At 36.2% G+C, this 16,116-nt stretch overlaps 1 protein-coding gene across 1 annotated transcript in view; it reads left to right on the forward strand.

Annotated features, from left to right (window-relative positions):
- LOC123526414 (protein melted-like) overlaps positions 1-10,754 on the forward strand; it is a 39,802-nt gene extending 29,048 nt beyond the window's left edge. The window contains exon 13 of the mRNA XM_053522481.1: positions 1,336-10,754. Coding sequence (XP_053378456.1) covers positions 1,336-1,602 — 267 coding nt within the window. The 3' untranslated portion in view covers positions 1,603-10,754. The remainder of the gene's footprint in view (positions 1-1,335) is intronic.
- Positions 10,755-16,116: the final 5,362 nt, after the last annotated feature.

Consider the following 16,116-nt stretch of genomic DNA (forward strand, 5'->3'; position numbering starts at 1 on the left):
GAAAATTTAGCATTAACCTTAGTCTAGGATTAATGACAAAACAGTAACACAACTTGTCCTTGACATGACAGAACATCAGACTAACAATATACCGAAAGACAGTTGATTGAAATGTCATGCCAGCTGTCGCAGTCTGACTGTTGCCGATTGATATACATCCATGATTGCAGTAATAGAAAAATAATAATTGTCCTTAAATTACCAGACTTTACAAAAAAAACAAAGAAAAAAGTGATACTAAAGCTGTGATAGAGTATTTAATAAATCAGAGTTTCTTCCCTTACTCTTACAGTGTGAACACATTGTTTGTTCATATTTGTAGCTTGTCTGATTTTAAAAAAAAAAATGATGAGTTATTGTCATCACTTGATTATCGTCGGCATCAGCATCTGCATCGGCGTCGGCTTCTGCGTTGCCTGGTTAAGTTTTATGTTTACCAGTAGGACAGCTTTTCTCCTAAACTAAAGCTATTGCTTTAAAACTTGCAACACTTGTTCACCATCATTAGCTGACTCTGTACAGCAAGATACATAACTCCATCCTGCTTTTTGCTAGAGTAATGGCCCCATTTGGGCTTAGAAAATCAGATTTCTTGGTTAAGTTTTGTGTTTAGGTCAGCTTTTCTCCTAAACTATCAAAGCTATTGCTTTAAAACTTGCAACACTTGTTCACCATTAAAAGCTGACTCTGTACAGCAAGAAACATAACTCCATCCTGCTTTTTGCAAGAATTATGGCCCCTTTTGGACTTAGAAAATATTTGATTTCTTGGTTAATTTTTGTGTTTAGGTAAACTTTCCCCTTAACGGTCAAAGCTATTGCTTTAAAACTTGGAGCAGTTATTCATAATTAAAAGCTGACTCTGCACAGAAAGTACCATAACTCTGCATTGCTTTTTGCAAGAATTATGGCTCCTTTTGGACTTAAAAAATCATGGGTAGGATAATGTTTTTATTATACAGAGGCAAAAAAATCAGATGAGCGTCAGCACCCACAAGGCGGTGCTCTTTTTTGAAATTCTATTGATTTTTTTTTTCTATGTTTGGTGGTGTCGATTGACTGTTGTGCCAATGAAATGTTGTTTTGATATTTTGTCTGTCAGTATATTGGTATGTTCCCATGCCTCCCAAAATCTAACATAGGACTCAATCTGGTGAAAATATTAATTTAAAGAACATTTCGATGGAAACTTTTTGTTGATAAGTGAAATACTGGTACAATTTAACATTTAAGACAGCAAAAAATCTATTAAAGTTGAAAAGAAAATGTGTTTAAGTTGCCTAATGAATATATTGATAATTATCTTTATTAATAACTACAATGTTATTATCTACAGAGAAAAGAAACATTACCGGTGAGAGAGATACAGAGTGTAAAAGCTGTAAGGAAAGGTATACGTGACATTCCAAAGGCATTTGAGATCTTCACTTCTGATCAGAATTATGTATTCAAGGCCAAAGGTCAACAGAATATTGAACCGTGGGTACAATGTATACATCTAGCGGTTGCTAAAGCCAATGATGAGGATGGGGAAGAGCACCAGGTTGTCGAGGATATGATGTTACAGAGACCTAGATCAGCTGTCAGGGATACTAAATTATAGCATTGCATGTTATATATAAAGAACAAATGTTAATCCTGTATGGCAATTGCATTTTTTTTTCACAAAGAGCAGCTGAAAGAAAAATAGGAATATTTTGGAAAAAGTAGCTACCAGTGTAAACTATGCCTTCTTGAAACAGTCTGGTAATGTTACTTTGTAACTTTGTCTTAAACCAATAAGATTGATATTCACATGAAACAATTGTTTTCCTTGTTTTTCATTTTTCTAGAATTTCTTTTTCAGTAACTTATTTAATGATCTTTACAATGCAACACATTATTTTTTTGAAGTACAAATGTAATTCCCTACTTTGTGAAAACCTGCTTTAATGTCTAGAAGATGTCTCTAACCATGAGTTAAGGCCACTAAAACGAAGAAGTTTAAATTTTTATACCAGTAGTTTACTTTCATATTCCATTTTGCTAATTGAGTAAATAATCAAATTGCATTGCTGTGACAGGTATATGCTTTCACATTGGTTTTTACTCTTACGAAATGAACGTTTTGGTTTACTCATATGTAAAAATGAGCTGGAGGATTTTGTAATACATTCAGCACACATTTATATCTGAAAAATGCACTGATTTATCTTCACTTTTAAAATTCTAGTCACCTGCATTCTACATACCTTAAAATTCACCCAGTGTTGACATAGACACATTTTTTTTTATAACAAATGCGTATTTTCTTTGCTGAATATTAAGTTGTTTTATTCCTGAAAGACTGTTTTTTTTCTTCTGAAACTTGTCTTATATACAAAGTATTTCATTTAATATTTCCTTTCACACCAAACAATGTCATTTTTAATGCAAAATTAAACTGTTTTATACAGATTTTTTCTAGTTTTTGATAACATGTAAATCCTTGGCATTCATTACAACAGGGTTATACCAAATATATATCCACAACAGTTATTTTGATATTATGATCATACTGGTAATAAAAGCATTTTTAGATATCAAATATATACTCGTGTAAGGTTGTGAGCCAGGCAGAGACATTCACTGTATTTTTGTAATTTTGTTTTTCGACAAATGTGCTGTGAAATTATCTATGTCATGACATGAGCATCATACAGCAGTGGTGTCATATGGCATTATTGATACTGTGAGATCATTATTTGTAGTGGACTGATTTTCGTGGATTTTGTGATAGCATCAGTAAGTGAAAACTTAATCCCAACAAGCGCAATTTTTATGCCTCCGAAGGGAGGCGTATAGTTTTTGAACCGTCTGTCAGTCTGTCGGTCTGTCAGTCTGTCAGTCTGTCCACAATTTTCGTGTCCGGTCCATATCATTGTCATCGATGGATGGATTTTCAAATAACTTGGCATGAATGTGTACCACAGTAAGACGACGTGTCGCGCGCAAGACCCAGGTCTGTAGCTCAAAGGTCAAGGTCACACTTAGACGTTAAAGGATAGTGCATTGATGGGCGTGTCTGGTCCATATCTTTGTCATCGATGGATGGATTTTCAAATAACTTGGCATGAATGTGTACCACAGTAAGACGACGTGTCGCGCTCAAGACCCAGGTCCATAGCTCAAAGGTCAAGGTCACACTAAGACGTTAAAGGATAGTGCATTGATGGGCGTGTCCGGTCCATATCTTTGTCATCCATGGATGGATTTTCAAATAACTTGGCATGAATGTGTACCACAGTAAGACGACATGTCACGCGCAATACCCAGGTCTGTAGCTCAAAGGTCAAAGTCACACTTAGACGTTAAAGGATAGTGCATTGATGGGCGTGTCTGGTCCATATCTTTGTCATCGATGGATGGATTTTCAAATAACTTGGCATGAATGTGTACCACAGTAAGACGACGTGTCGCACGCAAGACCCAGGTCCGTAGCTCAAAGGTCAAGGTCACACTTAGATGTTAAAGGATAGTGCATTGATGAGCGTGTCCGGTCCATATCTTTGTCATCCATGGATGGATTTTCAAATAACTTGGCATGAATGTGTACCACAGTAAGACAACGTGTCGCGCGCAAGACCCAGGTCCGTAGCTCAAAGGTCAAGGTCACACTTAGACGTTAAAGGATAGTGCATTGATGGGCGTGTCCGGTCCATATCTTTGTCATCCATGGATGGATTTTCAAATAACTTGGCATGAATGTGTACCACAGTAAGACGACGTGTCGTGCGCAAGACCCAGGTCCGTAGCTCAAAGGTCAAGGTCACACTTAGACGTTAAAGGATAGTGCATTGATGGGCATGTCCGGTCCATATCTTTGTCATCCATGGATGGATTTTCAAATAACTTGGCATGAATGTGTACCACAGTAAGACGACGTGTCGCGCGCAAGACCCAGGTCCGTAGTTCAAAGGTCCTAAACTCTAACATCGGCCATAACTATTCATTCAAAGTGCCATCGGGGGCATGTGTCATCCTATGGAGACAGCTCTTGTTTTTTTATAAAATTGGAAAGCCACAAACTCTTGCCATAACAAAACTGGTAATTTTGGTAAAAACTACAAAAATTTACACCAACAAAATAAAATGATTTATGGTAAAGGATTTTCAGTAGCAACAAAAGTTTATAAAAAGGGTCATGTTTCAACATACCTTATCATTAGTGACCTTTGTTTGATAACAATTAATTTACTGGGTAAAGGATATCAAAAAAGGTTGAGAACCTCAATAAATAAAGAAAATTTTTCAAAACTGTTTTTCACCAATTGTTATGTCTGTACACAATTTCAAATCGATCTTGCCTTGGACGTTGGTTATGGTCAGTAACGACCTGTAACCTACCAAAACTATGAAGGACCCCCTCAACTCGTGCCATGTTTCAGGACCAATTCATACACTGTAAACTTGTAAAAACATTAATATTTGTGGTGGACTATTTTTCATGGATTTTTTGTTTGTTTGATGAACCCAAGAAATTAAATCCAAATGAACAAGTAAAGTTATCATTTTTATTAATATGTTCAAAAAATGAAATTGTTGAATCATATATCTGTGAAATGGCCGTTTTGGCCAAAATCACAAAACTTCTTGCCCACAAAATTAACTGATTTCACAGTATATATTACTGTTCGGCCTACTGAATTTTTTTTTTTATACCAGGGAAAACTGCTTGTCTACATGTAGCTGCTTATCTACATGTAGAATGCATTCTGCTGATATTTGCATTTATATTATGATTTATAGAAGTACCTCTGGAGTTTAGAACATTTTTATTTGCATTATTATGAATTCATATCAACTACCATTACATTCCATTATGATCAAACATTTCATATGCATAATGTTTATTTTGTCTCATTGTACAGCTCTGCTTGTCATTTCTAAAATTTTGCTGTATATTTCCTGCCGATGTAGCTCTAGCAGTACATCGGGTTAGACAATGTTGTAGAAATATTAGAGACTAAAATTTAAAGTTCATAGTTTTTTATGCCCCCGAAGGGAGGCATATAGTTTTTGAACCGTCTGTCCGTCTGTCGGTCAGTCGGTCTGTCAGTCTGTCCGCAATTTTCGTGTCCAGTCCATATCTTTGTCATCCATGGATGGATTTTCAAATAACTTGGCATGAATGTATACTACAGTAAGGCGAGGTGTCACGCGCAAGACCCAGGTCCGTAGCTCAAAGGTCAAGGTCACACTTAGACTTTAAAGGATAGTGCATTGATGGGCGTGTCTGGTCCATATCTTTGTCATCCATGGATGGATTTTCAAATAACTTGGCATGAATGTGTACCACAGTAAGACGACGTGTCGCGCGCAAGACTCAGGTCCGTAGCTCATAGGTAAAGGTCACACTTAGACGTTAAAGGATAGTGCATTGATGGGCGTGTCCGGTCCATATCTTTGTCATCCATGGATGGATTTTCAAATAACTTGGCATGAATGTGTACCACAGTAAGACGACGTGTCGTGCGCAAGACCCAGGTCCGTAGCTCAAAGGTCAAGGTCACACTTAGACGTTAAAGGTCATTTTTCATGATAGTGCATTGATGGGCGTATCCGGTCCATATCTTTGTCATTCATGCATGGATTTTAAAATAACTACGCATGAATGTGTGACACAGTAAGACGATGTGTCGCACGCAAGACCCAGCTCCGTAGGTCAAAGGTCCTAAACTCTAACATCGGCCATAACTATTCATTCAAAGTGCCATCGGGGGCATGTGTCATCCTATGGAGACAGCTCTTGTTTTTTGTGAATTTCATAGCTAAAATAATTTCTTATGGCTGAATAATATTATGTATTTTATATAGTCTAAGAGGATATTACATGAGTGTCTTCATATATTAAACAAGTTGAATAAAATAATAGAATGCAAAGCTCTGCTGAGCATTTTATCAGTTTATTCAACAAGTTTAAAAAAACTCGATGTGGAAAGACACAAAATTAATGCAATATTCTTTTTATCACATAATTACTTTTGCCTGCTGAAACTTAAACATCAACATAATTATCTTCTATTTTTGCCTATTATAGTTAATTGGACAGTCAAAGCTTTATTACAGTAGTGTAATACCAAAATTATGCAATGGCTTTATTTTACTCTTACGATGTCAATCATGTGATAAATATTGCTGAAGTATAGAGAAATATGCATTACTTGTGCTGTGAAAATATATTGCAGGGTTTTCTGAACAGTGTGAAATTTTTTTTTTCAGTTTAATATAACTTTCATCTGTGCATTAAATTGCTCCCTTATGTTACACAGTTTACTTCAGTCTGCTTATAATCAAAATTCCCTAAGTATGTTATTTTATAGAATGAAATATAGGAAATATGTATATAGTTCATACATTTCATATTGTCACTTATTTATTTGAGCCATGCCATGAGAAAACCAACATAGTGGGTTTGCGACCAGTATGGATCCAGATCAGCCTGCGCATCTGTGCAGTCTGGTCAGGATCCATGCTGTTCGCTTTTAAAGCCTACTGCAATTGAAGAAACCGTTTGCGACCAGCATGGATCGAGACCAGCCTGCGCATCCGCGCAGTCTAGTCAGGATCCATGCTGGTCGCAAAGTCACTATGTTGGTTTTCCCATGGCACAGCTCAATTTTAATTTTTTTTGTAACACCCTTCTACTGAACCAAAACATACCTTAAAGGCTTTATAGTTTTGGTCTAATCAATATAGAGATCTGATGTGTGTGTATATTGTATGCATAAAAAAACGTAATTATGCAGTGATTCTTTTAGTGTTACATCTAAATTAAAGGGAAATATATCTGCAAGGCTTTAAGTTTTACTGAACCATTAAGTTTTGCTTGTTTCCTGAGAAATGTATCACCAAATAATGATATTTACATGGAAAATATACGCACTGTTTCTCTTATGTTTTTTAGCTTTAAACTTCTCTAGGTGAATTTATTGTTATAATACAACAAAAAATTGATAAACACAATTTATTTTATTACAGTAACTTTAGCTGAAATATTGTGAAACAGTATATTTTTTGTGAATATGGAATTACAAATAACAGGAGTTTTTTATACTACATTTTTATCTAATGTAATACTGAGGTTGTGGTTGTTTACAGTAAGAAGGCTTTCAGGTTTTATATGTTTTTAATACTAATATACTTTTTGACTACCTGAAGACTAGGAAATGATATACATTTTACAACATTAAAAATACAATGTGGAAAATACCATTTGGAACTGGAGATATGACACATTGTAAAACCAAAGAGATGTACACTTGTCAACAAAGACCACCATTCGGAGAGTTAAAATGAGGTCTTTTTAATTTATGAAGGTGGTGTTTATTCACAGGTTATAATACACTGCATGTGTTTAAATGTGAAATAAAACATGGTCGTTATTCATAAGTGGTCTTTATCATAAGTTTGACTGTAATTTCATATTAGGTAACATTAATATGCCAGTAAAGTCACCAATACTGAAATACAAATGACTGTTAAATAGTTTTATTGACACTTAATGGACAAAAAATGCAATGTAAAAAAAACTTTTTTGTGGCATGCCGTATATTGGACTTTGAAACCGGTTTCATAAAAGTCAAGACCTAGAGTTTAAATTAAGGTTAACTCGAGTGAAAGAAGCTGCTTTAACCTCATTTTCCAGTAGTACCTCACCAGTCCCTACTCTCAAATAAGGAGATGGGAAATTCTTGCCATGACATTACATTTCTTTTCCACTTTCAAGTTCAAATGATACATGTAGTATAGTTTACATGATTATTTTTATTCACGGATTTAAATGTAAATGTAAATTGTAGTTCAATTACATTAGACTTTTTCTGTGTACTTACATGGGTGGAAACTAAATATTTTAATTTTTCATTGAATTATAACTGTAAGAAATTATATTTTGCAGTCCGTGCTGTTTGCAGAATTAATTACATATAAAAAGCTGAACTGATTTCATCTTGAGTGTGAAAGAAAGTTCTAGTCTAAGATATCTTGGCATACACATTAACTAAAGGGGAATTTCAGACTTTGCAAAGCTAGATGTGCTGTTCAGAGGTGGGATTTTGCTCAGTGCCGTGAACATATTGCATATACAACATTGCTAACTCTTACAATTTTCAGAAAATTTCAAATTGCATGTATATGAAAAATTTTAACAGAGCATGTATAGAAATACAACTTTGTTTGCTGGTGAAGTGGTACACAGTTTTGGTTTAAGATTAAAAAGCAATAAAAGTCATAGTCAGAATATTAAGGAGCTAACAGACTGTTAAGAATATTATTATAAAATAAAATAATAAAACATTAACTGCTTGTGGTCTCAAGGGGATGTGCGGTCCAGACACAAGGAAAATATATGGTATACAGGCAAGGATCACATGAATTGGTCAAGCAAGCCCATTACCTTGAGTTATAAAGGGAATTCTGGTCAGAAACCTGAAATCTGGACCAGTCCTGAAAAATCCCAGGCCCAAATGTATTGCATAGTTAAATGTAACACACTTGAGGAAGTTTCAATTATTGTAATACAGATCATTTATTAAAGTATGAAAATCCCTCATATTGTTCATTCAGGGATGAAAGTATTAAATTTTATGAAAATTTTTATCAAAAGCTTGTGAAAACATATTTTTACACAAGGGAGGTGCCATCTTGGTATGTGGCTTGATTATATATTGATTTTCAGTCTTACTTACAATAAGATACTGTTTGGCTTGGTTTTTGACATCACTCTAAAGTTTCTTGTCACTTTAAAACGTGGTATTTTCAACTCGACTCTGGCTATACCAGAAATTAGAATCATATATATAATAAGAGTAGATGCATATTTAATAAAGAGATTATTAGCTTGGCATTGAGAAATGTACACCCAATTTTTTAGCGGAGTGATATAATTGCACTTTTAAAGTCAAGTGACAATTCTGTTGCAGAACTTTCGTATTTTTTTAAACCAAGTTAATAACCTGTAATTTTTGTGTGCACGTGGAATGACATCTCTGTTTACATTGAAATGCTTTACATAACTATCATATTAATGGATGAAGTTGCACAGTCTTCAAGTAGTTATATTAAACTTCTTTTTTTTTGAATGTTAATAGTAAAGGGATGAGGATATTTTACACGGTTGTGCAATAACCTATTAGTGTTGTAATGTGATAATTAACACACCCGAAATGTGTAGATGTTGGAAAGGTTTCACTGTTGATTTCAGTTAATGTTTTTTTTTTCTCCTTGTATGTAGTTAATAACATTATCAGTTTTTAAATAACATGGTCATGTAAACCATGTAATAATACTATTGGGAGTAGTTGGGTTAGCTTTTGGTGTCCAGTATGTTTTCTTATGCATAAGTTTCTTATTTCAACAATTTTACCCCTTTAAAACCAAAGGAAAAACAGCTTGACACTTTTTTTATTCAATTCAGATACCTTTATTTTTAGTCTGTACTTTAAATACAAAGACTAGATCTACTTGGTATAACAATGTGTTTTGCGATTTGATATGTGATACAATATGGCTTCCATAAAGTTGACATATTAGAACCAAGTTATTTTTGCACTCTATAAATAAATGTTTTATATGCATTTACATACCCACCTCTTTTGTTATTTAGTAATATTTGTTCTGTGATAGATACAGAAACCAGTGATGGGCTTGTGGGAAAACATTAAAATTGAATGTATTTTGCTTCTTTTACCTGTTTTGTCCATATGTAATATTATATGTACAAGATCTACTATATACAGAACTTGGCAAGAAAATCATATTTGTATGTCCTTATTATACCTCACTTTGAAGAAGAGGGTGTATATTGGTTTGCTTGGGTATGTCAGTCAGTTGGTAAGTATTCTATTTCCAGTCAGTAACAAGAGAAAGCTTTTGCCTGCAGACGTCAGATTTCATTAGTCTTAGTAGGTAGGTCAAGGTCATGACTAAAAATAGTTTCTGATTACATTGCTTGGGCATACAGTGGTCAGACTTCATAGGAGGATTCTGCATCATTGCTACATAACCACTATAATAATATAATTTCTTTTTGAAGTAGTTAGCCAAGGTCATAGTTATCTGTGGGCTGAAAAATGCTTTGGCCAAGGACTGCCAAATATTATAAGGTTGCACATGGTCAGTAGATGGTCCCTATTGTTTTAGGGGTCAGTGTGTCAAAGGGCAAGGTTACAGTGACCTTGAAACTTACAATAACTGCAGAAGGCTTGGGGCTATAGCCATGAACACCATAGCTTGGGTATTCAAGGTCAGAGAGACCTAGAGATTAAAATGGGTGATCTATAGCTCAAGAAGACAGAACCCTGTAGCAATCAAGCTAAAATTTTATATAATGACTTGTACTGTTTTTAGAGTCATTAGGTCAAGGTCACATCATCCTAGCAACTTAAAATTATATACCAAATTACATCTGGTATGCCACCATGGGGGGCAGAGGGGCACACATGCCTTTCACAAATAACTTGCTTTCTTTAGGACTTTAAGTAAAATCCAGAGAGCCTTTATTTTGCATATGATTGATGTATTTATCATAGTAAATGATGGGATAAGTGAAAGAAATCATAATAAGAAGATCAAATACATTTAAATGCTTGATGAAATATGTATACATTTAATGCCATTTGTTTATACGCATTGCTTATAACACTTGTTTTGTTGTAAAAATTTAAATAAATTTATTTATATTTATAATGTACTATGTTGGTGAACATAACAATGTGAATAAACAATTTTATAGAAGCATTTTACTTATTGTTATTTGTTTTGACCGGAAAGTTTATTAGCCTGATTCCATAACTTTAATCCCCAAATGAAACACTTTCCCACCAAAAAATTTCACCGTTTAATTTATGTTGTTAAACATTCTTCAAGTGGGGGTACTGCCATTTACTGTAGGATCCTCGATTTAATTAGTAGTTTATAAAATTGTTTCATGAATGGTCTTGTCTTCAAAACAAACAAGAAATTATTATTTGTTTGCAGGATTTCAGTTATGCAACCCAATGAGTGTTCCTGGATTTTGTACAGACTTGTTCCCTGCAAGTAACGGACAACCTCTCTACATGGCTGGTTCCCTGCAAGTAACCAGCAACCTCTCCACATAGCTGGTTCCCAGCAAGTAACTGACAATCTCTACATGGCTGGTTCCCTGCAAGTAACTGACAACCTCTCTACATGGCTGGTTCCCTGCAAGTAACTGGCAACCTCTCTACATGGCTGGTTCCCTGGAAGTAGCTGACAACCTCTCTACATGGCTGAGTGGAACTGACAACCTCTCTACATGGCTAAGTGGAACTGACAACCTCTCTACACGGCAGGTTCCCTGCAAGTAGCTGACAACCTCTCTACATGGCTGGTTCCCTGCAAGTAACTGGCAACCTCTCTACATGGCTGGTTCCCTGCAAGTAACTGGCAACCTCTCTACATGGCTGGTTCCCTGCAAGTAACTGGCAACCTCTTTACATGGCAGGTTCCCTGCAAGTAGCTGACAACCTCTCTACATGGCTGAGTGGAACTGACAACCTCTCTACATGGCAGGTTCCCTGCAAGTAGCTGACAACCTCTCTACATGGCTGAGTGGAACTGACAACCTCTCTACATGGCTGGTTCCCTGCAAGTAACTGGCAACCTCTCTACATGCATGGCAGCTTCCCTGCAAGTAACTGACAACCTCTCTACATGGCTGGTTCCCTGCAAGTAGTTGACAACCTCTCTACATGGCTGAGTGGAACTGACAACCTCTCTACATGGCTGGTTCCCTGCAAGTATGTGGCAACCTCTCTACATGCATGGCAGGTTCCCTGCAAGTAGCTGACAACCTCTCTACATGGCTGAGTGGAACTGACAACCTCTCTACATGGCTGGGATGTCTGGTTGAATAAAGGAGAATGTAAGCCACACTTGGGGATTCAACTCACACCGTCTTGATTCGTAGTCATGTGCTCTAAGTCCAAAGTTATCCTACCTTGTCAAACGTAGGAGTATCCAACTAAAACTGCTTGCCATGCTAGTTTAGACAGCTGAAGACTACCAGTCCAGAGATCACAAGACTTTTAGTACAAACCCTGGCCATTTCACTTTTCCCCAAGAAAAGCTTTTTTCACTTATTCTTTTGGGGAAGTTCACAATTTCTAGTGATGTGGCTGTTGACTGGGATGTCATTGTCAATGAATCATGAATAAAGCATCTATGATGTAACAGTCAATGAAAGTTTTTTACCACTGAAGATTACTGACTTCCCAACAATGCCTCTTTTATAAGTTATAGATCTGTATCAAATTCAGCTGGCCAGGTGTTATACAGAGCTGTAGTGTTATGTATACAACTAAATTATTTGTTTTTCATTGTGCAATATGTAGTTTTTCACTGAAAAGAAATTTTGGACTATGGACTACTCATTGACTTTACATTTAACAAGAGCTGTTGGAGGGCAGCAATGTTCAACTATTCAACAGACTTGTCAATTGAATGAATATGGAAGTGAAAAAAAGGGCTCAATATTGTAACAAGAGGACCATGATGGTCCTGAATCGCTCACCTATCTCCACATGACCCAGTGTTCAACTGAGTATGACATCGTTATTTCTATTATTTGACATAGTGACCTAGATATCATCAAGATAAAAAATTCTGACCAATTTTCATAAAGATCCATTGAAAAACATGGCCTCTAGAGAGGTCACAAGGTTTTTCTATTATTTGACCTAATGACCTAGCTTTTGAAGGCACGTGACCCACTTTTAAACTTGACCTAGATATCATCAAGGTGAACATTCTAACCAATTTTCATGAAGATCTCGTGAAAAATATGGCCTCTAGAGAGGTCACAAGGTTTTTATATTTTTCGACCTACTGACCTAGTTTTTGACGCACATGACCCAGTTATGAACCTGACCTAGATATCATCAAGCTGAACATTCTCACCAATTTTCATGAAGATCCATTGAGAAATATGGCCTCTAGAGAGGTCACAAGGTTTTTTCTATTTTTAGACCTACTGACCTAGTTTTTGACCCCACGTGACCCAGTTTTGAATCTGACTTAGATATCATCAAGATGAACATTCTGACCAATATTCATGAAGATCTCATGAAAAATATGGCCTCTAGAGAGGTCACAAGGTTTTTCTATTTTAAGATCTACTGACCTAGTTTTTAACCCAACGTGACCCAGTTTCGAATTTGACCTAGATATCTTCAAGGTAAACATTCTGACCTATTTTCATGAAGATCCATTGAAAAATATCGCCTCTAGAGAGGTCACAAGGTTTTTATATTTTTCGACCTACTGACCTAGTTTTTGACCGCACATGACCCAGTTATGAACCTGACCTAGATATCATCAAGCTGAACATTCTCACCAATTTTCATGAAGATCCATTGAGAAATATGGCCTCTAGAGAGGTCACAAGGTTTTTTCTATTTTTAGACCTACTGACCTAGTTTTTGACCCCACGTGACCCAGTTTCGAATCTGACTTAGATATCATCAAGATGAACATTCTGACCAATATTCATGAAGATCTCATGAAAAATATGGCCTCTAGAGAGGTAACAAGGTTTTTCTATTTTTAGATCTACTGACCTAGTTTTTAACCCCACGTGACCCAGTTTCGAACTTGACCTAGATATCTTCAAGGTTAACATTATGACCTATTTTCATGAAGATCCATTGAAAAATATCGCCTCTAGAGAGGTCACAAGGTTTTCCTATTTTTAGACCTACTGACCTAGTTTTTGACCGCACATGACCCAGGTTCGAACTCGACCTAGATATCATCAAGGTGAACATTCTGACCAATTTTCATGAAGATCCATTGAGAAATATGGCCACTAGAGAGGTCACAAGGTTTTTCTATTTTTAGATCTACTGACCTAGTTTTTGACCCCACATGACCCAGTTTCGAACTTGACCTAGATATCATCAAGGTGAACATTCTGACCAATATTCATGAAGATCTCATGAAAAATATCGCCTCTAGAGAGGTCACAAGGTTTTTCTATTTTTAGATCTACTGACCTAGTTTTTAACCCCACGTGACCCAGTTTCGAACTTGATCTAGATATCATCAAGATGAACATTCTGACCAATTTTCATGAAGATGCATTGAGAAATATGGCCTCTAGAGAGGTCACAAGGTTTTTCTATTTTTAGACCTAATGACCTAGTTTTTGACCCTACGTGACCCAGTTTCGAACTTGACCTAGATATCATCAAGATAAACATTCTGACCAACATTCATGAAGATTTCATGAAAAATATGGCCTCTAGAGAGGTCACAAGGTTTTTCTATTTTTAGACCTACTGACCTAGTTTTTGACCCCACGTGACCCAGTTTCGAACTTGACCTAGATATCATCAAGGTGAACATTCTGACCAATTTTCATGAAGATCTTGTGAAATATATGGCCTCTAGAGAGGTCACAAGGTTTTTCTATTTTTAGACCTACTGACCTAGTTTTTGATGGCACGTGACCCAGTTTCGAACTTGACCTAGATATCATCAAGATGAACATTCTGACCAACTTTCATAAAGATCCAATGAAAAATGTGACCTCTAGAGTGGTCACAAGCAAAAGTTTACGGACGCACTGACGCACGGACGGACGAAGGACACCGCGCGATCACAAAAGCTCACCTTGTCACTTTGTGACAGGTGAGCTAAAAATGCAAAACAGAGTTATAGAACCTGTACAGTGCATGTCAGCTCATCACAGTGGTTTAAATCCATTCCCATTAGTGGGTACTAAGCTATCAGCTTATATACAAAACTAAACCAACAAGAGGACCATGATGGTCCTGAATCGCTCACCTATCCCCACAAGACCCAGTGTTGAACTGAGTATGACGTCGTTATTTCTATTATTTGACATAGTGACCTAGTTTTTGAGCACATGTGACCTAGATATCATCAAGATAAAAAATTCTGACCAATTTTCATGAAGATCCATTGAAAAATATGGCCTCTAGAGAGGTCACAAGCTTTTTCTATTATTTGACCTAATGACCTAGTTTTTGAAGGCACGTGACCCACTTTTAAACTTGACCTAGATATCATCAAGGTGAACATTCTCACCAATTTTCAAGAAGATCTCATGAAAAATATGGCCTCTAGAGAGGTCACAAGGTTTTTCTATTTTTCGACCTACTGACCTAGTTTTTGACCGCACATGACCCAGTTACGAACCTGACCTAGATATCATCAAGCTGAATATTCTCACCAGTTTTCATGAAGATCCATTGAGAAATATGGCCTCTAGAGAGGTCACAAGGTTTTTCTATTTTTAGACCTACTGACCTAGTTTTTGTACCCACGTGACCCAGTTTCGAACCTGACCTAGATATCATCAAGGTGAACATTCTGACCAATATTCATGAAGATCTCATGAAAAATATGGCCTCTAGAGAGGTCACAAGGTTTTTCTATTTTTTAGATCTACTGACCTAGTTTTTAACCCCACGTGACCCAGTTTCGAAACTTGATCTAGATATCATCAAGGTAAACATTCTGACCAATTTTCCTGAAGATCCATTGAAAAATATGGCCTCTAGAGAGGTCACAAGGTTTTTTCTATTTTTAGACCTACTGACCTAGTTTTTGACCGCATGTGACCCAGTTTCGAACTTGACCTAGATATCATCAAGGTGAACATTCTGACCAATTTTCATGAAGATCCATTGAGAAATATGGCCTCTAGAGAGGTCACAAGGTTTTTTCTATTTTTAGACCTACTGACCTAGTTTTTTGATCCAACATGACCCAGTATTGAACTTGACCTAGATATCATTAAGGTGAACATTCTGACCAACATTCATGAAGATCTCATGAAAAATATGGCCTCTAGAGAGGTCACAAGGTTTTCCTATTTTTAGATCTACTGACCTAGTTTTTACCCCCACGTGACCCAGTTTCGAACTTGACCTAGATATCATCAAGGTGAACATTCTGACCAATTTTCATTAAGATCCATTGAGAAATATGGCCTCTAGAGAGGTCAAAAGGTTTTTCTATTTTTAGACCTAATGACCTAGTTTTTGACCCCACCTGACCCAGTTTCGAACTTGACCTAGATATCATCAAGGTGAACATTCTAAACAATATT

This window comes from Mercenaria mercenaria, chromosome 14, assembly GCF_021730395.1.
Source record: "Mercenaria mercenaria strain notata chromosome 14, MADL_Memer_1, whole genome shotgun sequence".
In the NCBI taxonomy this organism is placed as follows: domain Eukaryota; kingdom Metazoa; phylum Mollusca; class Bivalvia; order Venerida; family Veneridae; genus Mercenaria; species Mercenaria mercenaria.